Source organism: Panthera tigris, chromosome C1 (genome assembly GCF_018350195.1).
Source record: "Panthera tigris isolate Pti1 chromosome C1, P.tigris_Pti1_mat1.1, whole genome shotgun sequence".
NCBI lineage: Eukaryota > Metazoa > Chordata > Mammalia > Carnivora > Felidae > Panthera > Panthera tigris.
In genome coordinates this window covers 165144417-165163528 of record NC_056667.1, presented here as the reverse complement: position 1 = coordinate 165163528, position 19112 = coordinate 165144417, and the positions used below count along the sequence as shown (strand labels likewise).

The 19112-nt window shown below is 42.3% G+C and overlaps 1 protein-coding gene across 1 annotated transcript in view; it reads left to right on the top strand.

The window, feature by feature from the left end:
- Positions 1-19112, top strand: part of TTN (titin) — a 277250-nt gene that overhangs the window by 225943 nt on the left and 32195 nt on the right. Inside the window, 4 exon segments of the mRNA XM_042994799.1 lie at positions 36-17141; positions 17718-18014; positions 18112-18699; positions 18793-19095. Of these exon segments, the coding sequence (XP_042850733.1) occupies positions 36-17141; positions 17718-18014; positions 18112-18699; positions 18793-19095 (18294 nt within the window).

Here is a 19112-nt window from a genome sequence, read left to right as displayed (position 1 = left end):
TAATATACATTTTTGTGTCTTTGTTTCTATTTCAGATCCCCCAGGCCCACCTTCAAATCCACACATCACTGATACTACCAAGAAATCTGCTTCTTTGGCCTGGGGCAAGCCTCATTATGATGGAGGACTTGAAATCACTGGTTATGTTGTAGAGCATCAAAAAGTAGGAGATGAGGCCTGGATAAAAGACACAACAGGAACTGCTCTCCGAATCACTCAATTTGTTGTCTCTGATCTTCAGACTAAAGAAAAATACAATTTTAGAATCAGAGCCATCAATGATGCAGGTATTGGGGAGCCAGCAGTGATTCCAGATGTTGAAATTGTAGAACGGGAAATGGCTCCTGATTTTGAACTAGATGCTGAGCTTCGAAGAACACTTGTTGTTAGAGCAGGACTCAGCATTAGAATATTCGTCCCAATTAAAGGTCGTCCTGCTCCTGAAGTGACATGGACCAAAGATGGTATCAACCTTAAAAACCGAGCTAACATTGAGAATACGGAATCATTTACTCTTTTGATTATACCAGAATGTAACAGATACGACACTGGTAAATTTGTCATGACCATTGAAAACCCTGCTGGGAAGAAAAGTGGCTTCGTTAATGTCAGAGTCTTGGATACCCCAGGACCTGTCCTTAACCTAAGGCCTACGGACATCACAAAGGACAGTGTCACCCTCCACTGGGACCTCCCTCTGATAGATGGGGGCTCACGTATAACAAATTATATTGTGGAAAAACGAGAAGCAACACGGAAATCTTACTCCACAGCCACCACTAAGTGCCATAAATGCACATATAAAGTTACTGGCTTGACTGAAGGATGTGAATACTTCTTCAGAGTGATGGCAGAAAATGAATATGGAATTGGTGAGCCAGCAGAAACAACAGAACCTGTAAAAGCCTCCGAAGCACCATCACCACCTGACAGTCTTAACATTATGGACATAACTAAGAGCACAGTCAGCCTAGCATGGCCTAAACCAAAGCACGACGGTGGCAGTAAGATCACTGGCTATGTGATTGAAGCCCAGAGAAAAGGCTCTGACCAATGGACCCATATCACAACTGTGAAAGGGTTAGAATGTGTTGTGAAGAATCTAACCGAAGGGGAAGAATACACCTTCCAAGTGATGGCAGTGAACAGTGCAGGAAGAAGTGCGCCTAGAGAAAGCAGACCTGTCATTGTTAAGGAGCAGACATCGCTTCCAGAATTGGATCTCCGTGGCATTTATCAGAAATTAGTCATTGCCAGAGCCGGTGACAACATCAAAGTTGAAATTCCAGTGCTTGGTCGACCAAAGCCCACAGTTACGTGGAAAAAAGGAGACCAAATTCTTAAACAGACACAGAGAGTTAATGTTGAAAATACAGCAACTTCAACCATCTTAAATATCAATGAGTGTGTAAGAAGTGATAGTGGGCCCTATCCATTAACAGCAAGAAACATTGTAGGAGAGGTTGGTGATACCATCACCATTCAAGTCCATGATATCCCAGGGCCACCTACTGGACCAATCAAATTTGATGAAGTTTCATCTGATTTTGTAACCTTCTCTTGGGACCCACCTGAGAATGATGGAGGTGTACCAATAAGCAACTATATAGTAGAAATGCGACAGACTGACAGTACTACGTGGGTTGAGTTAGCCACCACCGTTATACGCACTACCTATAAAGCCACTCACCTTACTACTGGAGTGGAGTATCAATTCCGGGTAAAAGCTCAAAATAGATATGGAGTTGGACCACCCATCACCTCAGCATCTGTAGTTGCCAGCTATCCATTTAAGGTTCCTGGGCCTCCCGGGACCCCTCAGGTGACGGCGGTTACCAAGGATTCAATAACAATTAGCTGGCATGAACCTCTTACTGATGGTGGAAGCCCTATTTTAGGATATCACATTGAAAGAAAAGAACGAAACGGTATTCTCTGGCAGACTGTGAGCAAAGCATTAGTACCAGGCAACATTTTCAAATCAAGTGGACTTACAGATGGTATTGCTTATGAATTCCGAGTGATCGCAGAAAACATGGCAGGCAAAAGCAAGCCAAGCAAGCCATCTGAACCCATGCTTGCTTTAGATCCCATTGACCCACCTGGGAAACCAGTTCCTCTAAATATTACCAGACACACAGTGACACTTAAATGGGCTAAGCCTGAATATACTGGAGGCTTTAAAATTACTAGTTATATAGTTGAAAAGAGAGACCTTCCCAATGGACGGTGGCTGAAAGCCAACTTCAGCAACATTTTGGAGAATGAATTTACAGTCAGCGGCCTAACAGAAGATGCTGCCTATGAATTCCGTGTCATTGCTAAAAATGCTGCTGGTGCTATTAGTCCACCATCTGAGCCATCAGATGCTATCACGTGCAGGGATGATGTGGAAGCACCAAAGATAATGGTGGATGTTAAATTTAAAGACACAGTTATATTAAAAGCAGGTGAAACATTCAAGCTAGAAGCTGATGTCTCAGGTCGCCCACCTCCAACAATGGAATGGACCAAAGATGGAAAGGAGCTTGAAGGCACAGCAAAGTTAGAAATAAGAATTGCAGATTTCTCAACTAATCTGGTAAACAAGGATTCATCAAGAAGAGACAGTGGTGCCTATACCCTTACAGCAACTAATCCTGGTGGTTTTGCTAAGCATATTTTCAATGTCAAAGTTCTTGATAGACCAGGCCCACCTGAAAGACCTTTAACTGTATCCGAAGTGACATCAGAAAAATGTGTGTTGTCATGGCTGCCTCCACTGGATGATGGAGGTGCCAAAATTGATCATTACATAGTTCAGAAACGTGAAACCAGCAGATTGGCATGGACAAATGTAGCCTCCGAAGTCCAAGTGACCAAACTAAAGGTCACTAAACTTTTGAAAGGCAATGAATACATATTCCGCGTCATGGCTGTAAATAAATATGGAGTAGGAGAACCACTGGAATCAGAGCCTGTGCTTGCAGTAAACCCTTATGGACCCCCTGATCCACCCAAAAACCCTGAAGTTACAGCTATTACTAAAGATTCAATGGTTGTCTGCTGGGGACATCCTGACTCTGATGGTGGAAGTGAAATCATCAATTATATTGTAGAACGACATGATAAAGCTGGGCAACGCTGGGTTAAATGCAACAAAAAAACTCTTACAGATTTAAGATATAAAGTGTCTGGACTGACAGAAGGACACGAATATGAGTTCAGGATTATGGCTGAAAATGCTGCTGGAATTAGTGCACCAAGTTCTGCCAGTCCATTTTATAAAGCTTGTGATGCTGTGTTTAAGCCCGGCCCACCAGGTAACCCACGTGTCCTAGATACAAGCAGATCATCCATTTCAATTGCTTGGAATAAACCAATCTACGATGGTGGCTCAGAAATCACTGGGTATATTGTTGAGATTGCCCTGCCAGAGGAAGATGAATGGCAGATTGTCACTCCACCAGCTGGGCTCAAGGCAACTTCTTACACCATCACCAACCTCAAAGAGAATCAGGAATATAAAATCCGAATCTATGCCATGAATTCTGAAGGAATGGGAGAACCTGCACTTGTTCCTGGAACTCCAAAGGCTGAAGATAGGATGCTACCTCCAGAGATTGAGCTGGATGCTGACCTGCGCAAAGTTGTTACCATAAGGGCTTGTTGTACCCTGAGACTTTTTGTTCCAATCAAAGGAAGGCCTGCACCTGAGGTGAAGTGGACCCGGGAACATGGAGAATCTTTAGATAAAGCTAGCATTGAATCCACAAGCTCTTACACCCTGCTCATTGTTGGAAATGTAAACAGATTCGACAGTGGCAAATACATACTAACTATAGAAAACAGCTCAGGCAGCAAGTCTGCATTTGTCAACGTTAGAGTACTAGATACACCAGGCCCTCCACAGGATCTTAAGGTAAAGGAGGTCACTAAGACATCTGTCACATTGACATGGGAGCCTCCCCTCCTTGATGGTGGTTCAAAAATAAAGAACTATATTGTTGAAAAGAGGGAATCAACAAGAAAAGCATATTCAACTGTTGCAACAAATTGCCACAAGACTTCCTGGAAGGTAGACCAGCTTCAAGAAGGGTGTAGTTACTATTTCAGGGTTCTTGCTGAAAATGAATATGGCATCGGGCTGCCTGCTGAAACTGCAGAATCTGTGAAAGCATCAGAACGACCCCTTCCTCCAGGAAAAATAACTTTGATGGATGTCACCAGAAATAGCGTGTCACTCTCTTGGGAAAAACCAGAGCATGATGGAGGCAGCCGAATTCTAGGCTACATTGTTGAGATGCAGAGCAAAGGTAGTGACAAATGGGCCACATGTGCCACAGTCAAAGTCACCGAAGCCACTATAACTGGATTAATTCAGGGTGAAGAATACTCTTTCCGTGTTTCAGCTCAGAATGAAAAGGGTATCAGTGATCCTAGACAACTGAGTGTGCCAGTGATTGCCAAAGATCTTGTCATCCCACCGGCCTTCAAACTCCTGTTCAATACTTTCACTGTACTGGCAGGTGAAGACCTAAAAGTTGATGTTCCATTCATTGGACGCCCTACACCTGCTGTTACGTGGCATAAAGATGATGTACCACTGAAGCAGACAACTAGAGTAAATGCAGAGAGCACGGAAAATAATTCACTACTGACAATAAAGGAAGCCTGCCGAGAAGATGTTGGACATTACACAGTTAAGTTGACAAACTCGGCTGGTGAAGCTACTGAAACCCTTAATATTATTGTTCTTGACAAACCAGGGCCTCCAACTGGACCAGTTAAAATGGATGAAGTGACAGCTGATAGTATTACTCTTTCCTGGGGCCCACCTAAGTATGATGGTGGGAGTTCTATCAATAATTACATTGTAGAAAAACGGGACACTTCCACAACCACCTGGCAAATTGTGTCAGCTACTGTTGCAAGGACAACAATAAAGGCTTCCAGATTAAAGACTGGATGTGAATATCAGTTTAGGATTGCAGCTGAAAACAGATATGGAAAGAGTACCTACCTCAATTCAGAGCCTGTTGTAGCCCAGTATCCATTCAAAGTTCCTGGTCCACCAGGCACACCATTTGTAACACTCTCCTCCAAGGACAGCATGGAAGTACAATGGAATGAGCCAGTCAGTGATGGAGGTAGCAAAGTCATCGGCTATCATCTAGAACGCAAGGAAAGAAATAGTATCCTCTGGGTGAAGTTGAATAAAACACCTATTCCTCAAACCAAGTTTAAAACAACTGGCCTCGATGAAGGCATTGAATATGAATTTAGAGTCTCCGCAGAGAACATCGTGGGCATCGGCAAGCCAAGCAAGGTGTCAGAATGCTATGTAGCTCGTGACCCATGCGACCCACCAGGACGGCCAGAGGCAATTATTGTCACGCGAAATTCTGTGACTCTCCAGTGGAAGAAACCCACTTATGATGGTGGAAGCAAGATCACTGGTTATATTGTTGAGAAGAAAGAATTGCCTGAGGGTCGTTGGATGAAGGCCAGTTTTACAAATGTCATTGACACTCAGTTTGAAGTAACTGGCCTAGTTGAAGATCATAGATATGAGTTCCGGGTCATAGCTCGAAATGCTGCAGGAGTGTTCAGTGAGCCTTCAGAAAGCACAGGGGCAATAACGGCAAGGGATGAGGTAGAGCCACCACGGATAAGTATGGATCCAAAATACAAAGACACGATTGTGGTTCATGCTGGCGAGTCATTCAGGGTTGATGCAGATATTTATGGCAAACCGATACCAACCATTCAGTGGGTAAAAGGTGATCAGGAGCTTTCAGATACAGCCCGGTTAGAAATAAAGAGCACGGACTTTGCCACCAGTCTCAGCGTAAAGGACGCAGTACGCGTTGACAGTGGAAATTATATACTAAAGGCCAAAAATGTCGCCGGGGAGAGATCAGTTACTGTAAACGTCAAAGTTCTTGATAGGCCAGGGCCACCTGAAGGACCTGTTGTTGTATCAGGAGTGACAGCAGAAAAATGCACACTAGCTTGGAAACCCCCGCTACAGGATGGTGGGAGTGACATCATAAATTATATCGTGGAAAGGAGAGAAACCAGCCGCTTAGTTTGGACTCTGGTTGATGCCAATGTGCAAACTCTCAGCCATAAGATTACTAAGCTTCTTGAAGGCAACGAATATGTTTTCCGTATAATGGCTGTAAACAAATACGGTGTTGGCGAACCTCTTGAATCTGAACCAGTAATTGCCAAGAATCCGTTTGTAGTGCCAGATGCGCCAAAGGCCCCAGAAATCACAACAGTGACCAAGGACTCAATGACTGTTGTATGGGAAAGACCAGCATCTGATGGTGGCAGTGAGATTCTTGGATATGTTCTTGAAAAACGGGATAAGGAGGGCATTAGATGGACAAGGTGCCACAAACGCCTGATTGGAGAATTGCGCCTGAGAGTAACTGGACTCATAGAAAATCACGATTATGAATTCAGAGTCTCAGCTGAGAATGCTGCTGGACTTAGTGAACCAAGCCCACCTTCTGCTTACCAAAAGGCTTGTGATCCTATTTATAAACCAGGACCTCCAAACAATCCCAAGGTTGTGGATGTTACCAGATCTTCTGTCTTCCTTTCTTGGAGCAAACCAATATATGATGGTGGCTGTGAAATCCAAGGATACATTGTTGAAAAATGTGATGTGAGTGTTGGTGAATGGACAATGTGCACTCCACCAACTGGAATCAATAAAACAAATATAGAAGTAGAAAAGCTGTTGGAAAAGCATGAATACAACTTCCGTATCTGTGCTATTAATAAAGCTGGAGTTGGAGAACATGCTGATGTCCCTGGACCTGTTATGGTTGAAGAAAAATTGGAAGCCCCAGACATCGAGCTTGACCTAGAACTAAGGAAAATTATAAATATAAGGGCAGGTGGCTCCTTAAGGCTATTTGTTCCTATTAAAGGTCGTCCCACGCCAGAAGTTAAATGGGGGAAGATGGATGGTGAAATCCGAGATGCAGCTATAATTGATGTCACTAGCAGTTTCACCTCTCTTGTTCTTGACAACGTCAACCGATACGATAGTGGAAAATATACTCTCACGTTAGAAAACAGCAGTGGAACAAAGTCTGCCTTTGTTACTGTGAGAGTCCTGGATACACCAAGTCCACCTGTTAATCTGAAAGTCACAGAAATCACTAAAGACTCAGTATCTATTACCTGGGAACCTCCTCTTTTGGATGGAGGATCCAAAATTAAAAATTACATTGTTGAGAAACGTGAAGCCACAAGAAAATCATATGCTGCAGTTGTAACAAATTGCCATAAGAATTCTTGGAAGATTGATCAACTCCAAGAAGGATGCAGTTACTACTTTAGAGTCACAGCTGAGAACGAGTATGGTATTGGCCTTCCTGCCCACACTACTGATCCAGTTAAGGTTGCAGAAGTCCCACAACCTCCAGGAAAAATAACTGTGGATGATGTCACCAGAAACAGTGTTTCTTTGAGTTGGACAAAGCCTGAACATGACGGTGGCAGCAAAATCATTCAGTATATTGTGGAAATGCAAGCTAAACACAGTGAGAAATGGTCAGAGTGTGCTCGTGTCAAGTCCCTTGAAGCAGTAATTACTAACCTAACTCAGGGAGAAGAATATCTCTTTAGAGTTGTTGCTGTAAATGAAAAGGGAAGAAGTGATCCTAGGTCCCTTGCAGTTCCAATAGTTGCCAAAGATCTGGTCATTGAGCCAGATGTAAGACCTGCATTCAACAATTACAGTGTACAGGTTGGCCAAGACTTGAAAATAGAAGTGCCAATTGCTGGACGTCCTAAGCCAACCATTACCTGGACTAAAGATGATCTTCCACTGAAGCAGACTACAAGAGTCAATGTCACGGACTCACCTGACCTCACTATACTCAGTATTAAAGAAACTCATAAGGATGATGGTGGACATTATGGAATCACAGTTGCTAATGTTGTGGGTCAGAAAACAGCATCCATTGAAATTACAACTCTAGATAAACCTGATCCTCCAAAAGGACCTGTTAAATTTGATGAAGTCAGTGCTGAAAGTATTACACTATCTTGGAATCCCCCAGTATATACAGGGGGCTGCCAGATCACCAACTACATTGTTCAGAAAAGAGACACAACCACCACAGTATGGGATACAGTTTCTGCTACTGTTGCCAGAACCACACTCAAAGTGACCAAACTGAAAACTGGTACAGAATACCAATTCAGAATCTTTGCTGAAAACAGATATGGACAAAGCTTTGCCTTGGAGTCTGATCCAATTGTAGCTCAATATCCCTACAAAGAACCAGGCCCCCCGGGCACACCATTTGCCACAGCCATTTCCAAAGACTCTATGGTCATTCAGTGGCATGAACCAATCAATAATGGTGGGAGCCCAGTCATAGGTTACCACCTTGAGAGAAAGGAAAGAAATAGTATTTTATGGACAAAAGTCAACAAAACTATTATTCATGACACCCAGTTTAAAGCACTCAATCTGGAAGAGGGCATTGAATATGAATTCAGAGTTTATGCTGAAAATATTGTTGGAGTAGGCAAAGCAAGCAAGAATTCTGAATGCTATGTAGCCAGAGATCCCTGTGACCCACCAGGAACCCCAGAAGCAATAATGGTTAAAAGAAATGAAATCACTTTACAATGGACCAAACCTGCATATGATGGTGGAAGTATGATTACAGGTTACATTGTAGAGAAACGTGATTTGCCGGAGGGTCGCTGGATGAAAGCCAGCTTCACAAATGTCATTGAAACTCAATTTACTGTGTCAGGTCTTACTGAAGATCAAAGGTATGAGTTCAGAGTCATTGCAAAGAATGCCGCTGGGGCAATAAGTAAACCTTCTGACAGTACCGGACCAATAACTGCCAAGGATGAGGTTGAACTCCCAAGAATTTCAATGGATCCAAAATTCAGAGACACGATTGTGGTAAATGCTGGAGAAACATTCAGGCTTGAGGCTGACGTCCATGGAAAGCCCCTACCTACCATTGAGTGGTTACGAGGAGATAAGGAAGTTGAAGAATCTGCCAGATGTGAAATAAAGAACACAGATTTCAAGGCTTTACTTATTATAAAGGATGCCATTAGAATTGATGGTGGACAGTATATTTTAAGAGCTTCCAATGTTGCAGGTTCTAAGTCATTCCCAGTAAATGTGAAAGTATTAGATAGACCAGGACCTCCAGAAGGGCCAGTCCAGGTTACTGGAGTCACTTCTGAAAAATGCTCTTTAACATGGTCTCCACCACTTCAAGATGGTGGCAGTGACATTTCTCACTATGTTGTTGAAAAGAGAGAAACGAGTCGACTTGCCTGGACTGTTGTTGCTTCGGAAGTTGTGACCAATTCTCTGAAAGTTACCAAACTCCTAGAAGGGAATGAATATGTTTTCCGTATAATGGCTGTCAACAAATACGGTGTTGGAGAGCCTTTGGAATCTGCACCAGTACTAATGAAAAATCCATTTGTGCTTCCTGGACCACCGAAAAGCTTGGAAGTCACAAACATTGCCAAGGATTCCATGACCGTCTGTTGGAACCGTCCAGATAGTGATGGTGGAAGTGAGATTATTGGTTACATTGTAGAGAAAAGAGACAGAAGTGGCATTAGGTGGATAAAATGTAACAAACGCCGCATTACAGATTTGCGTCTGAGAGTAACGGGATTAACAGAAGATCACGAGTACGAATTCAGAGTCTCTGCAGAAAATGCTGCTGGAGTTGGAGAACCAAGTCCAGCTACAGTTTATTACAAGGCTTGCGATCCTGTGTTCAAACCTGGCCCACCCACAAATGCACACATTGTAGACACCACTAAAAATTCAATTACACTTGCCTGGGGTAAGCCCATCTATGATGGTGGCAGTGAGATCTTAGGATATGTAGTAGAAATCTGTAAAGCAGATGAGGAAGAATGGCAAATAGTTACTCCACAGACTGGCCTGAGAGTCACTCGATTTGAAATTGCAAAACTCATTGAGCACCAAGAGTATAAAATACGCGTCTGTGCCCTCAATAAAGTTGGTTTAGGTGAGGCCACATCAGTTCCTGGTACTGTGAAGCCAGAAGATAAACTTGAAGCACCTGAACTTGACCTTGACTCTGAATTAAGGAAAGGAATCGTTGTAAGAGCTGGTGGATCTGCCAGAATTCACATTCCATTCAAAGGTCGCCCAACACCCGAAATCACCTGGTCTCGAGAGGAAGGTGAATTCACAGATAAGGTCCAAATTGAAAAGGGAGTAAACTATACCCAACTATCAATAGATAACTGTGATAGAAATGATGCTGGAAAATACATTCTCAAGCTGGAAAACAGCAGCGGATCTAAATCTGCTTTTGTAACTGTGAAAGTTCTTGACACCCCAGGACCACCACAGAATTTGACAGTCAAAGAAGTGAAAAAAGATTCTGTCCTTCTGGTATGGGAACCACCCGTCATCGATGGGGGTTCAAAGGTCAAGAACTATGTTATTGACAAACGTGAGTCAACCAGAAAAGCCTATGCTAATGTGAGTAATAAATGCGGTAAAACAAGCTTTAAAGTTGAGAATCTTACAGAAGGAGCCATTTATTACTTTAGAGTTATGGCTGAAAATGAATTTGGAGTTGGTGTTCCAGTGGAAACTGTTGATGCTGTGAAAGCTGCTGAACCTCCTTCCCCACCAGGAAAAGTTACACTCACTGATGTGTCCCAGACCAGTGCCTCGTTGATGTGGGAGAAACCTGAACATGACGGTGGTAGCAGAGTCTTGGGGTATGTTGTTGAAATGCAGCCTAAAGGAACAGAAAAATGGAGTGTTGTGGCTGAATCCAAAGTCTGTAACGCAGTTGTTACTAGTTTGAGCTCTGGACAAGAATATCAGTTCCGTGTCAAGGCTTACAACGAGAAAGGAAAAAGCGATCCAAGAGTGCTTGGTGTTCCTGTGATAGCCAAGGACTTGACTATACAGCCTAGTTTTAAGTTACCATTTAACACATACAGTGTCCAAGCTGGGGAAGATCTTAAAATTGAAATTCCAGTTATCGGCCGACCAAGACCTACAATTTCATGGGTCAAAGATGGTGAACCTCTTAAACAGACAACAAGAGTAAATGTTGAGGAAACAGCTACTTCAACTATTTTGCACATTAAAGAGAGTAACAAAGATGACTTTGGAAAATATACTGTAACAGCAACAAATAGTGCAGGTACAGCAACAGAAAATCTCAGCATTATTGTTTTGGAAAAGCCTGGACCTCCAGTTGGACCAGTTAGGTTTGATGAAGTTAGTGCAGACTTTGTGGTCATATCTTGGGAACCTCCAGCCTATACTGGTGGCTGCCAAATAAGCAACTACATTGTAGAGAAGCGAGATACAACTACCACCACTTGGCATATAGTATCAGCAACAGTTGCAAGAACAACGATAAAAGTAACCAAACTGAAAACAGGCACTGAATACCAGTTTAGAATTTTTGCAGAAAACAGGTATGGAAAAAGTGCCCCTCTGGATTCTAAACCGGTTATTGTACAATATCCATTTAAAGAACCTGGACCACCTGGAACTCCTTTTGTGACATCAATTTCAAGAGATCAAATGGTTGTGCAGTGGCATGAGCCAGTTAATGATGGAGGTAGCAAAGTTATTGGCTACCATCTTGAACAGAAAGAAAAGAACAGCATTTTATGGGTCAAATTAAATAAGACTCTCATTCAAGACACCAAATTCAAAACAACTGGGCTTGATGAAGGCCTTGAGTATGAGTTCAGAGTTTCTGCTGAAAATATTGTTGGCATTGGCAAACCTAGCAAAGTGTCAGAATGCTTTGTCGCTCGTGATCCATGTGACCCGCCTGGTCGCCCTGAAGCCATTGTTATTACAAGAAACAATGTCACACTGAAATGGAAGAAACCTGCCTATGATGGTGGTAGCAAAATAACAGGTTATATTGTAGAGAAGAAAGATCTACCTGATGGCCGCTGGATGAAAGCCAGCTTTACCAATGTATTAGAAACTGAATTTACAGTGAGTGGACTTGTAGAAGACCAAAGATATGAATTTAGAGTAATTGCAAGAAATGCAGCTGGCAACTTAAGTGAACCGTCTGAAAGCACTGGTGCCATCACTGCAAGAGATGAAATTGATGCACCAAATGCCTCGATGGATCCAAAATATAAAGATGTAATCGTTGTTCATGCAGGAGAGACTTTTGTCCTTGAAGCTGATATCCGCGGCAAACCTATACCTGATATTGTTTGGTCAAAAGATGGAAGAGAGCTTGAAGAAACAGCTGCTAGGATGGAAATTAAGTCTACTATTCAGAGAACCACTCTTGTTGTCAAAGACTGCATACGTACTGACGGAGGACAATATATTCTGAAACTCAGCAATGTTGGTGGTACGAAGTCTATCCCAATTACCGTAAAGGTACTTGACAGGCCAGGGCCCCCTGAAGGACCTCTGAAAGTTTCTGGAGTGACTGCTGAGAAATGTTACCTGGCATGGAACCCACCTTTACAAGATGGTGGTGCTAGTATTTCACATTACATCATTGAAAAGAGAGAAACAAGCAGACTCTCCTGGACCCAGGTTTCAACTGAGGTACAGGCCCTTAACTACAAAGTCACTAAACTTCTTCCTGGTAATGAGTACATTTTCCGTGTCATGGCTGTGAATAAATATGGAATTGGAGAGCCTTTGGAATCTGAGCCTGTCATAGCCTGTAATCCTTATAAACCACCAGGTCCTCCTTCACCACCTGAAGCCTCAGCAATCACCAAAGACTCTATGGTAGTAACATGGGCACGCCCAGTGGATGACGGAGGTGCTGAAATTGAGGGCTACATTCTTGAAAAACGAGATAAGGAAGGTATTAGATGGACCAAGTGCAACAAGAAAACACTAACAGATCTCCGACTCAGAGTAACTGGCCTTACCGAAGGTCATTCCTATGAGTTCAGAGTTGCTGCTGAAAATGCAGCTGGTGTGGGTGAACCTAGTGAGCCATCTGTTTTCTATCGTGCGTGTGATGCTTTGTATCCACCAGGTCCACCAAGTAATCCAAAAGTAACAGATACTTCCAGATCTTCTGTCTCCCTGGCATGGAATAAGCCAATTTATGATGGTGGCGCACCTGTCAAGGGCTATGTTGTTGAGGTCAAAGAGGATGCGGCAGATGAATGGACAATTTGCACTCCACCAACAGGATTACAAGGAAAGCAGTTCACAGTGACCAAGCTTAAAGAAAATACTGAATATAACTTCCGTATTTGTGCCATCAATTCTGAAGGTGTAGGTGAACCTGCAACTATACCTGGCTCAGTTGTTGCTAAAGAGAGGCTAGAGCCACCAGAAATAGAACTTGATGCTGATCTCAGAAAGGTGGTCGTTCTGCGTGCAAGTACTACTTTACGCTTATTTGTCACAATCAAAGGTCGACCAGAGCCTGAAGTTAAATGGGAAAAGGCCGAAGGCGTTCTCACTGAGAGGGCCCAGATTGAGGTGACCAGCTCGTACACAATGTTGGTAATTGATAACGTTACCAGATTTGATAGCGGTCGGTATAATCTGACACTAGAAAATAACAGTGGCTCCAAAACAGCTTTTGTTAACGTCAGAGTTCTTGACTCGCCCAGTGCCCCTGTGAATTTGAATGTAAGAGAGGTAAAGAAAGACTCGGTGATGTTGTCTTGGGAACCACCACTTATTGATGGTGGGGCTAAGATTACAAACTACATTGTTGAAAAACGGGAAACTACAAGAAAAGCATATGCTACTGTTACAAACAATTGCACTAAGAATTCTTTCAAAATTGAAAATCTACAAGAAGGATGTTCTTACTACTTCCGAGTCTTGGCTTCCAATGAATACGGGATTGGTTTGCCAGCTGAAACAGCTGAACCTGTTAAAGTTTCTGAACCACCCCTCCCACCTGGAAGAGTAACTCTTGTCGATGTGACTCGTAACACAGCTACAATTAAGTGGGAGAAACCAGAAAGTGATGGTGGCAGCAAAATTACTGGTTATGTAGTTGAAATGCAGACTAAAGGGAGTGAAAAATGGAGCATCTGCACACAAGTCAAGACTCTAGAAGCAACTATATCTGGGCTAACTGCTGGAGAAGAGTATACCTTCAGGGTAGCTGCAGTTAATGAAAAGGGACGAAGTGATCCAAGACAACTTGGAGTGCCAGTAATTGCAAGGGATATTGAAATAAAGCCCTCAGTTGAGCTTCCTTTCAACACTTTCAATGTAAAGGCTAGAGACCAACTTAAGATTGATGTTCCGTTTAAAGGAAGACCTCAAGCTACTGTAAGCTGGAAAAAAGATGGTCAGATTCTTAAAGAAACCACGAGGGTCAATGTTTCTTCTTCAAAGACTGTAACATCACTATCTATTAAGGAAGCTTCAAGGGAAGATGTTGGAACTTATGAATTATGTGTTTCAAACAGTGCTGGATCCATAACAGTTCCTATTACTGTAATTGTCCTTGACAGACCAGGACCTCCAGGACCTGTACATATTGATGAAGTTAGCTGTGACAATGTAACAATTTCTTGGACTCCTCCAGACTATGACGGTGGCTGCCAAATTAGCAATTACATCGTTGAAAAGAGAGAAACCACTTCTACAACATGGCACACAGTCTCACAAGCAGTTGCAAGAACATCCATTAAAATAGTTCGTCTGACAACAGGAAGTGAGTATCAGTTCCGTGTTTGTGCAGAAAACCGCTATGGCAAGAGTTCCTACAGTGAATCTTCACCTGTTGTTGCAGAGTATCCATTCAGCCCCCCAGGTCCTCCTGGTACTCCTAAAGTTGTACATGCCACAAAATCTACCATGGTTGTAACCTGGCAAGTGCCAGTAAATGATGGAGGAAGTCAAGTAATTGGCTATCACCTTGAATATAAAGAGAGAAGCAGTATTCTTTGGTCAAAAGCAAATAAAATCCTCATCACTGATACTCAAATGAAAGTCTCTGGCCTTGATGAAGGACTGATGTATGAGTATCGTGTATATGCTGAGAATATTGCTGGAATTGGTAAATGCAGTAAGTCTTGTGAGCCAGTCCCTGCAAGAGATCCTTGTGACCCTCCTGGACAACCTGAAGTCACAAATATCACAAGAAAATCAGTGTCACTTAAATGGTCTAAACCACATTATGATGGTGGAGCTAAGATCACAGGATACATTGTCGAACGTAGAGAACTACCTGATGGCCGGTGGCTGAAGTGCAATTTTACTAACATACAAGAAACATACTTTGAAGTAACTGAACTTACTGAAGATCAGCGTTATGAATTCCGGGTTTTTGCAAAGAATGCTGCTGACTCCATTAGTGAACCATCTGAATCCACTGGACCTATTACAGTTAAAGACGATGTTGAGGCTCCAAGAATTATGATGGATGTCAAGTTCCGAGATGTTATTGTTGTCAAAGCTGGAGAGGTCCTTAAGATACATGCAGACATTGCAGGGCGACCTCTGCCAGTAATTTCCTGGGCCAAGGATGGTGTAGAAATTGAAGAAAGAGCAAGAACAGAAATTGTCTCAACGGACTATGATACTCTGTTAACAGTGAAAGACTGTGTCAGACGAGACACTGGGCAGTATGTACTAACACTAAAGAATGTTGCAGGAACTCGGTCTATGGCAATTAATTGCAAGGTACTCGATAAGCCTGGCCCACCAGCAGGACCACTTGAAATAACTGGCCTCACAGCTGAGAAATGCTCTCTTTCCTGGGGACCGCCCCAAGAAAATGGTGGTGCAGACATCGACTATTACATTGTAGAAAAACGTGAAACGAGCCACCTCGCATGGACAATATGTGAAGGAGAATTAAGGACAACATCCTGTAAAGTAACCAAGTTACTCAAAGGCAATGAATACATCTTTAGAGTAACAGGCGTTAATAAATATGGTGTTGGTGAGCCCTTAGAGAGTGTGGCAGTAAAGGCACTAGATCCATTTACAGTTCCAAGTCCACCCACATCTTTGGAAATTACGTCTGTGACCAAAGAGTTCATGACACTTTGCTGGTCAAGACCTGAGAGTGATGGAGGCAGTGAAATCTCTGGATATATAATTGAAAGGCGAGAGAAAAACAGCCTACGATGGGTGCGTGTAAACAAAAAACCAGTTTATGATCTGAGAGTGAAATCAACTGGACTTCGGGAAGGATGTGAATATGAGTACCGGGTTTATGCAGAAAATGCTGCTGGCCTGAGCCTTCCAAGTGAACCCTCTCCCTTAATTCGGGCAGAAGATCCAGTGTTCTTACCATCTCCTCCATCCAAACCCAGAATTGTGGACTCAGGCAAGACAAATATAACTATTAGCTGGGTTAAGCCCTTGTTTGATGGTGGGGCCCCAGTAACTGGATACACTGTAGAATACAAAAAATCTGATGAGACTGAATGGGAAACTGCCATTCAGAACTTAAGAGGCACAGAATATACCATAGGTGGACTAACAACAGGAGCTGAATATGTGTTCAGAGTAAGATCTATCAATAAGGTTGGTGCTAGTGATCCCAGTGATAGCTCTGATCCCCAAATAGCAAAAGAAAGAGAAGAAGAACCTGTATTTGAACTTGACAGTGAAATGAAGAAGACCTTGATTGTCAAGGCTGGTTCCTCATTTACCATGACTGTACCTTTCCGAGGAAGACCAGTACCTAGTGTCTTGTGGAGTAAGCCAGACACTGACCTCCGCACTAGAGCTTATATTGATTCCACAGACTCTCGCACATCACTTACTATTGAAAATGCCAACAGAAGTGATTCTGGAAAATACACATTAACAATTCAGAATATTTTGAACGCTGCTTCACTGACTTTAGTTGTCAAAGTTTTAGATTCTCCTGGTCCTCCAACCAATATTACTGTACATGATATAACCAAAGAGTCTGCAGTGTTATCCTGGGATGTTCCGGAAAACGATGGTGGAGCACCAGTGAAGAATTACCACATAGAAAAACGTGAGGCCAGTAAGAAAGCATGGGTCTCTGTGACCAACAACTGTAACCGCCTCTCCTACAAAGTTACCAACTTACAAGAAGGGGCAATTTACTACTTCCGAGTCTCTGGAGAAAATGAGTTTGGTGTTGGTGTACCAGCAGAAACAAAAGAAGGAGTAAAAATAACAGGTATGTTTTAAAAACAAAGAACATCTTATATCTATATTAATTTTCCTAGAATATGATGAATCATTCTAATTAGTCTCACTTAATTTTAAAGGCTTTTAGTTCACACCTCAACAATTCATACTATAGCACAGCATGAAATCTCTAATACAAAAAGTTTTTTTGTTGATAAATTGCAGAAACTTACATAGCTGGAATTGGAAAATATATATTGAATTTACGTATAACTGAATTTGACTGCACATATATAGTATGTGTGTGCCAAAATCTTACAAGATTGTTCATCTTATTCCTCACTTTTATACCCATGATAAATTTGGGATGCATTTTACCATTTAATCTAGTCATTTGACACTTAATTTGAATTTGACTCCAATGACGTATCCTGACATGTAATGACCAAAGCTTGGGGAAGTTTTGCTTGGCTCAGAAGCTAAACTGGTCATATGAAAAGAGAGACTCAAATCAAAAATTAAGTATGTAGCCTTCATTTAAAATTTTTCTCTGACAGTGCAGAAAGAACACATGAGGGGAGGAATGTTGTAATAATCCCTTTATTTTGATGTTTTACTTTCTTAGAAAAACCAAGCCCACCTGAAAAACTTGGAGTAACAGGTGTATCCAAAGATAGTGTTTCCCTGACCTGGTTGAAGCCAGAACACGACGGTGGAAGCAGAATTGTACACTATGTCGTTGAAGCACTAGAAAAGGGACAGAAAAATTGGGTTAAATGCGCAGTGGTGAAATCAACCCATCATGTTGTTTCTGGTCTGAGGGAGAATTCTGAATACTTTTTCCGGGTGTTTGCTGAAAATCAAGCTGGTCTGAGTGACCCCAGAGAGCTTCTGCTTCCTGTTCTTATTAAGGAACAACTGGGTATGTCTAATTTTATGTAAAAGCAAAATTTGAAATGGTTTGTATTAATTTTTAGAAACTCTTTTTCACCTTCGTCTGACATATTCTTATCTTTCAGAACCACCTGAAATTGATATGAAGAATTTCCCAAGTCATACTGTATATGTTAGAGCTGGTTCAAACCTTAAAGTTGACATTCCTATTTCTGGAAAACCACTGCCCAAAGTGACCTTATCAAAAGATGGTGTCCCCCTGAAAGCAACCATGAGGTTTAACACTGAAATTACTGCTGAGAACCTGACCATCAATCTCAAAGAAAGCGTTACTGCTGATGCTGGAAGATATGAGATCACTGCCGCCAATGCCAGTGGAACAACAAAAGCTTTCATTAACATCATTGTATTGGATAGGCCTGGTCCCCCTACTGGCCCTGTTGTTATTAGCAATATAACAGAAGAAAGCGTGACTCTCAAATGGGAGCCACCTAAGTATGATGGTGGAAGTCAAGTTACCAACTACATTGTACTCAAGAGAGAGACAAGTACTGCAGTATGGACTGAAGTGTCTGCAACGGTTGCAAGGACCATGATTAAAGTCATGAAACTGACCACAGGAGAAGAATACCAATTCCGCGTCAAGGCAGAAAATCGCTTTGGCATCAGTGATCACATAGATTCAGCTTGTGTGATTGTCAAATTACCATACAGTAAGTTGTTGAACTTTTCAAAGATCCCAGGTTTTCATTTACATAAGTGTTTTAAATATCTGTACTAACCTAAGGGATTCCTGTCTCTTGTAGCAACACCTGGACCACCATCTACACCCTGGGTCACTAATGTTACTCGAGAAAGCATCACCGTGGGCTGGCATGAACCAGTGTCCAATGGAGGCAGTGCAGTTATAGGCTACCACCTGGAAATGAAAGACAGAAACAGTATTTTGTGGCAGAAAGCCAACAAATTGGTCATCCGCACAACTCACTTCAAAGTCACAACGATCAGTGCTGGACTTATTTATGAATTTAGGGTATATGCAGAAAATGCTGCTGGTGTTGGAAAACCCAGCCATCCTTCTGAACCAGTCCTAGCCATTGATGCCTGTGGTATGTATTTTTCATAA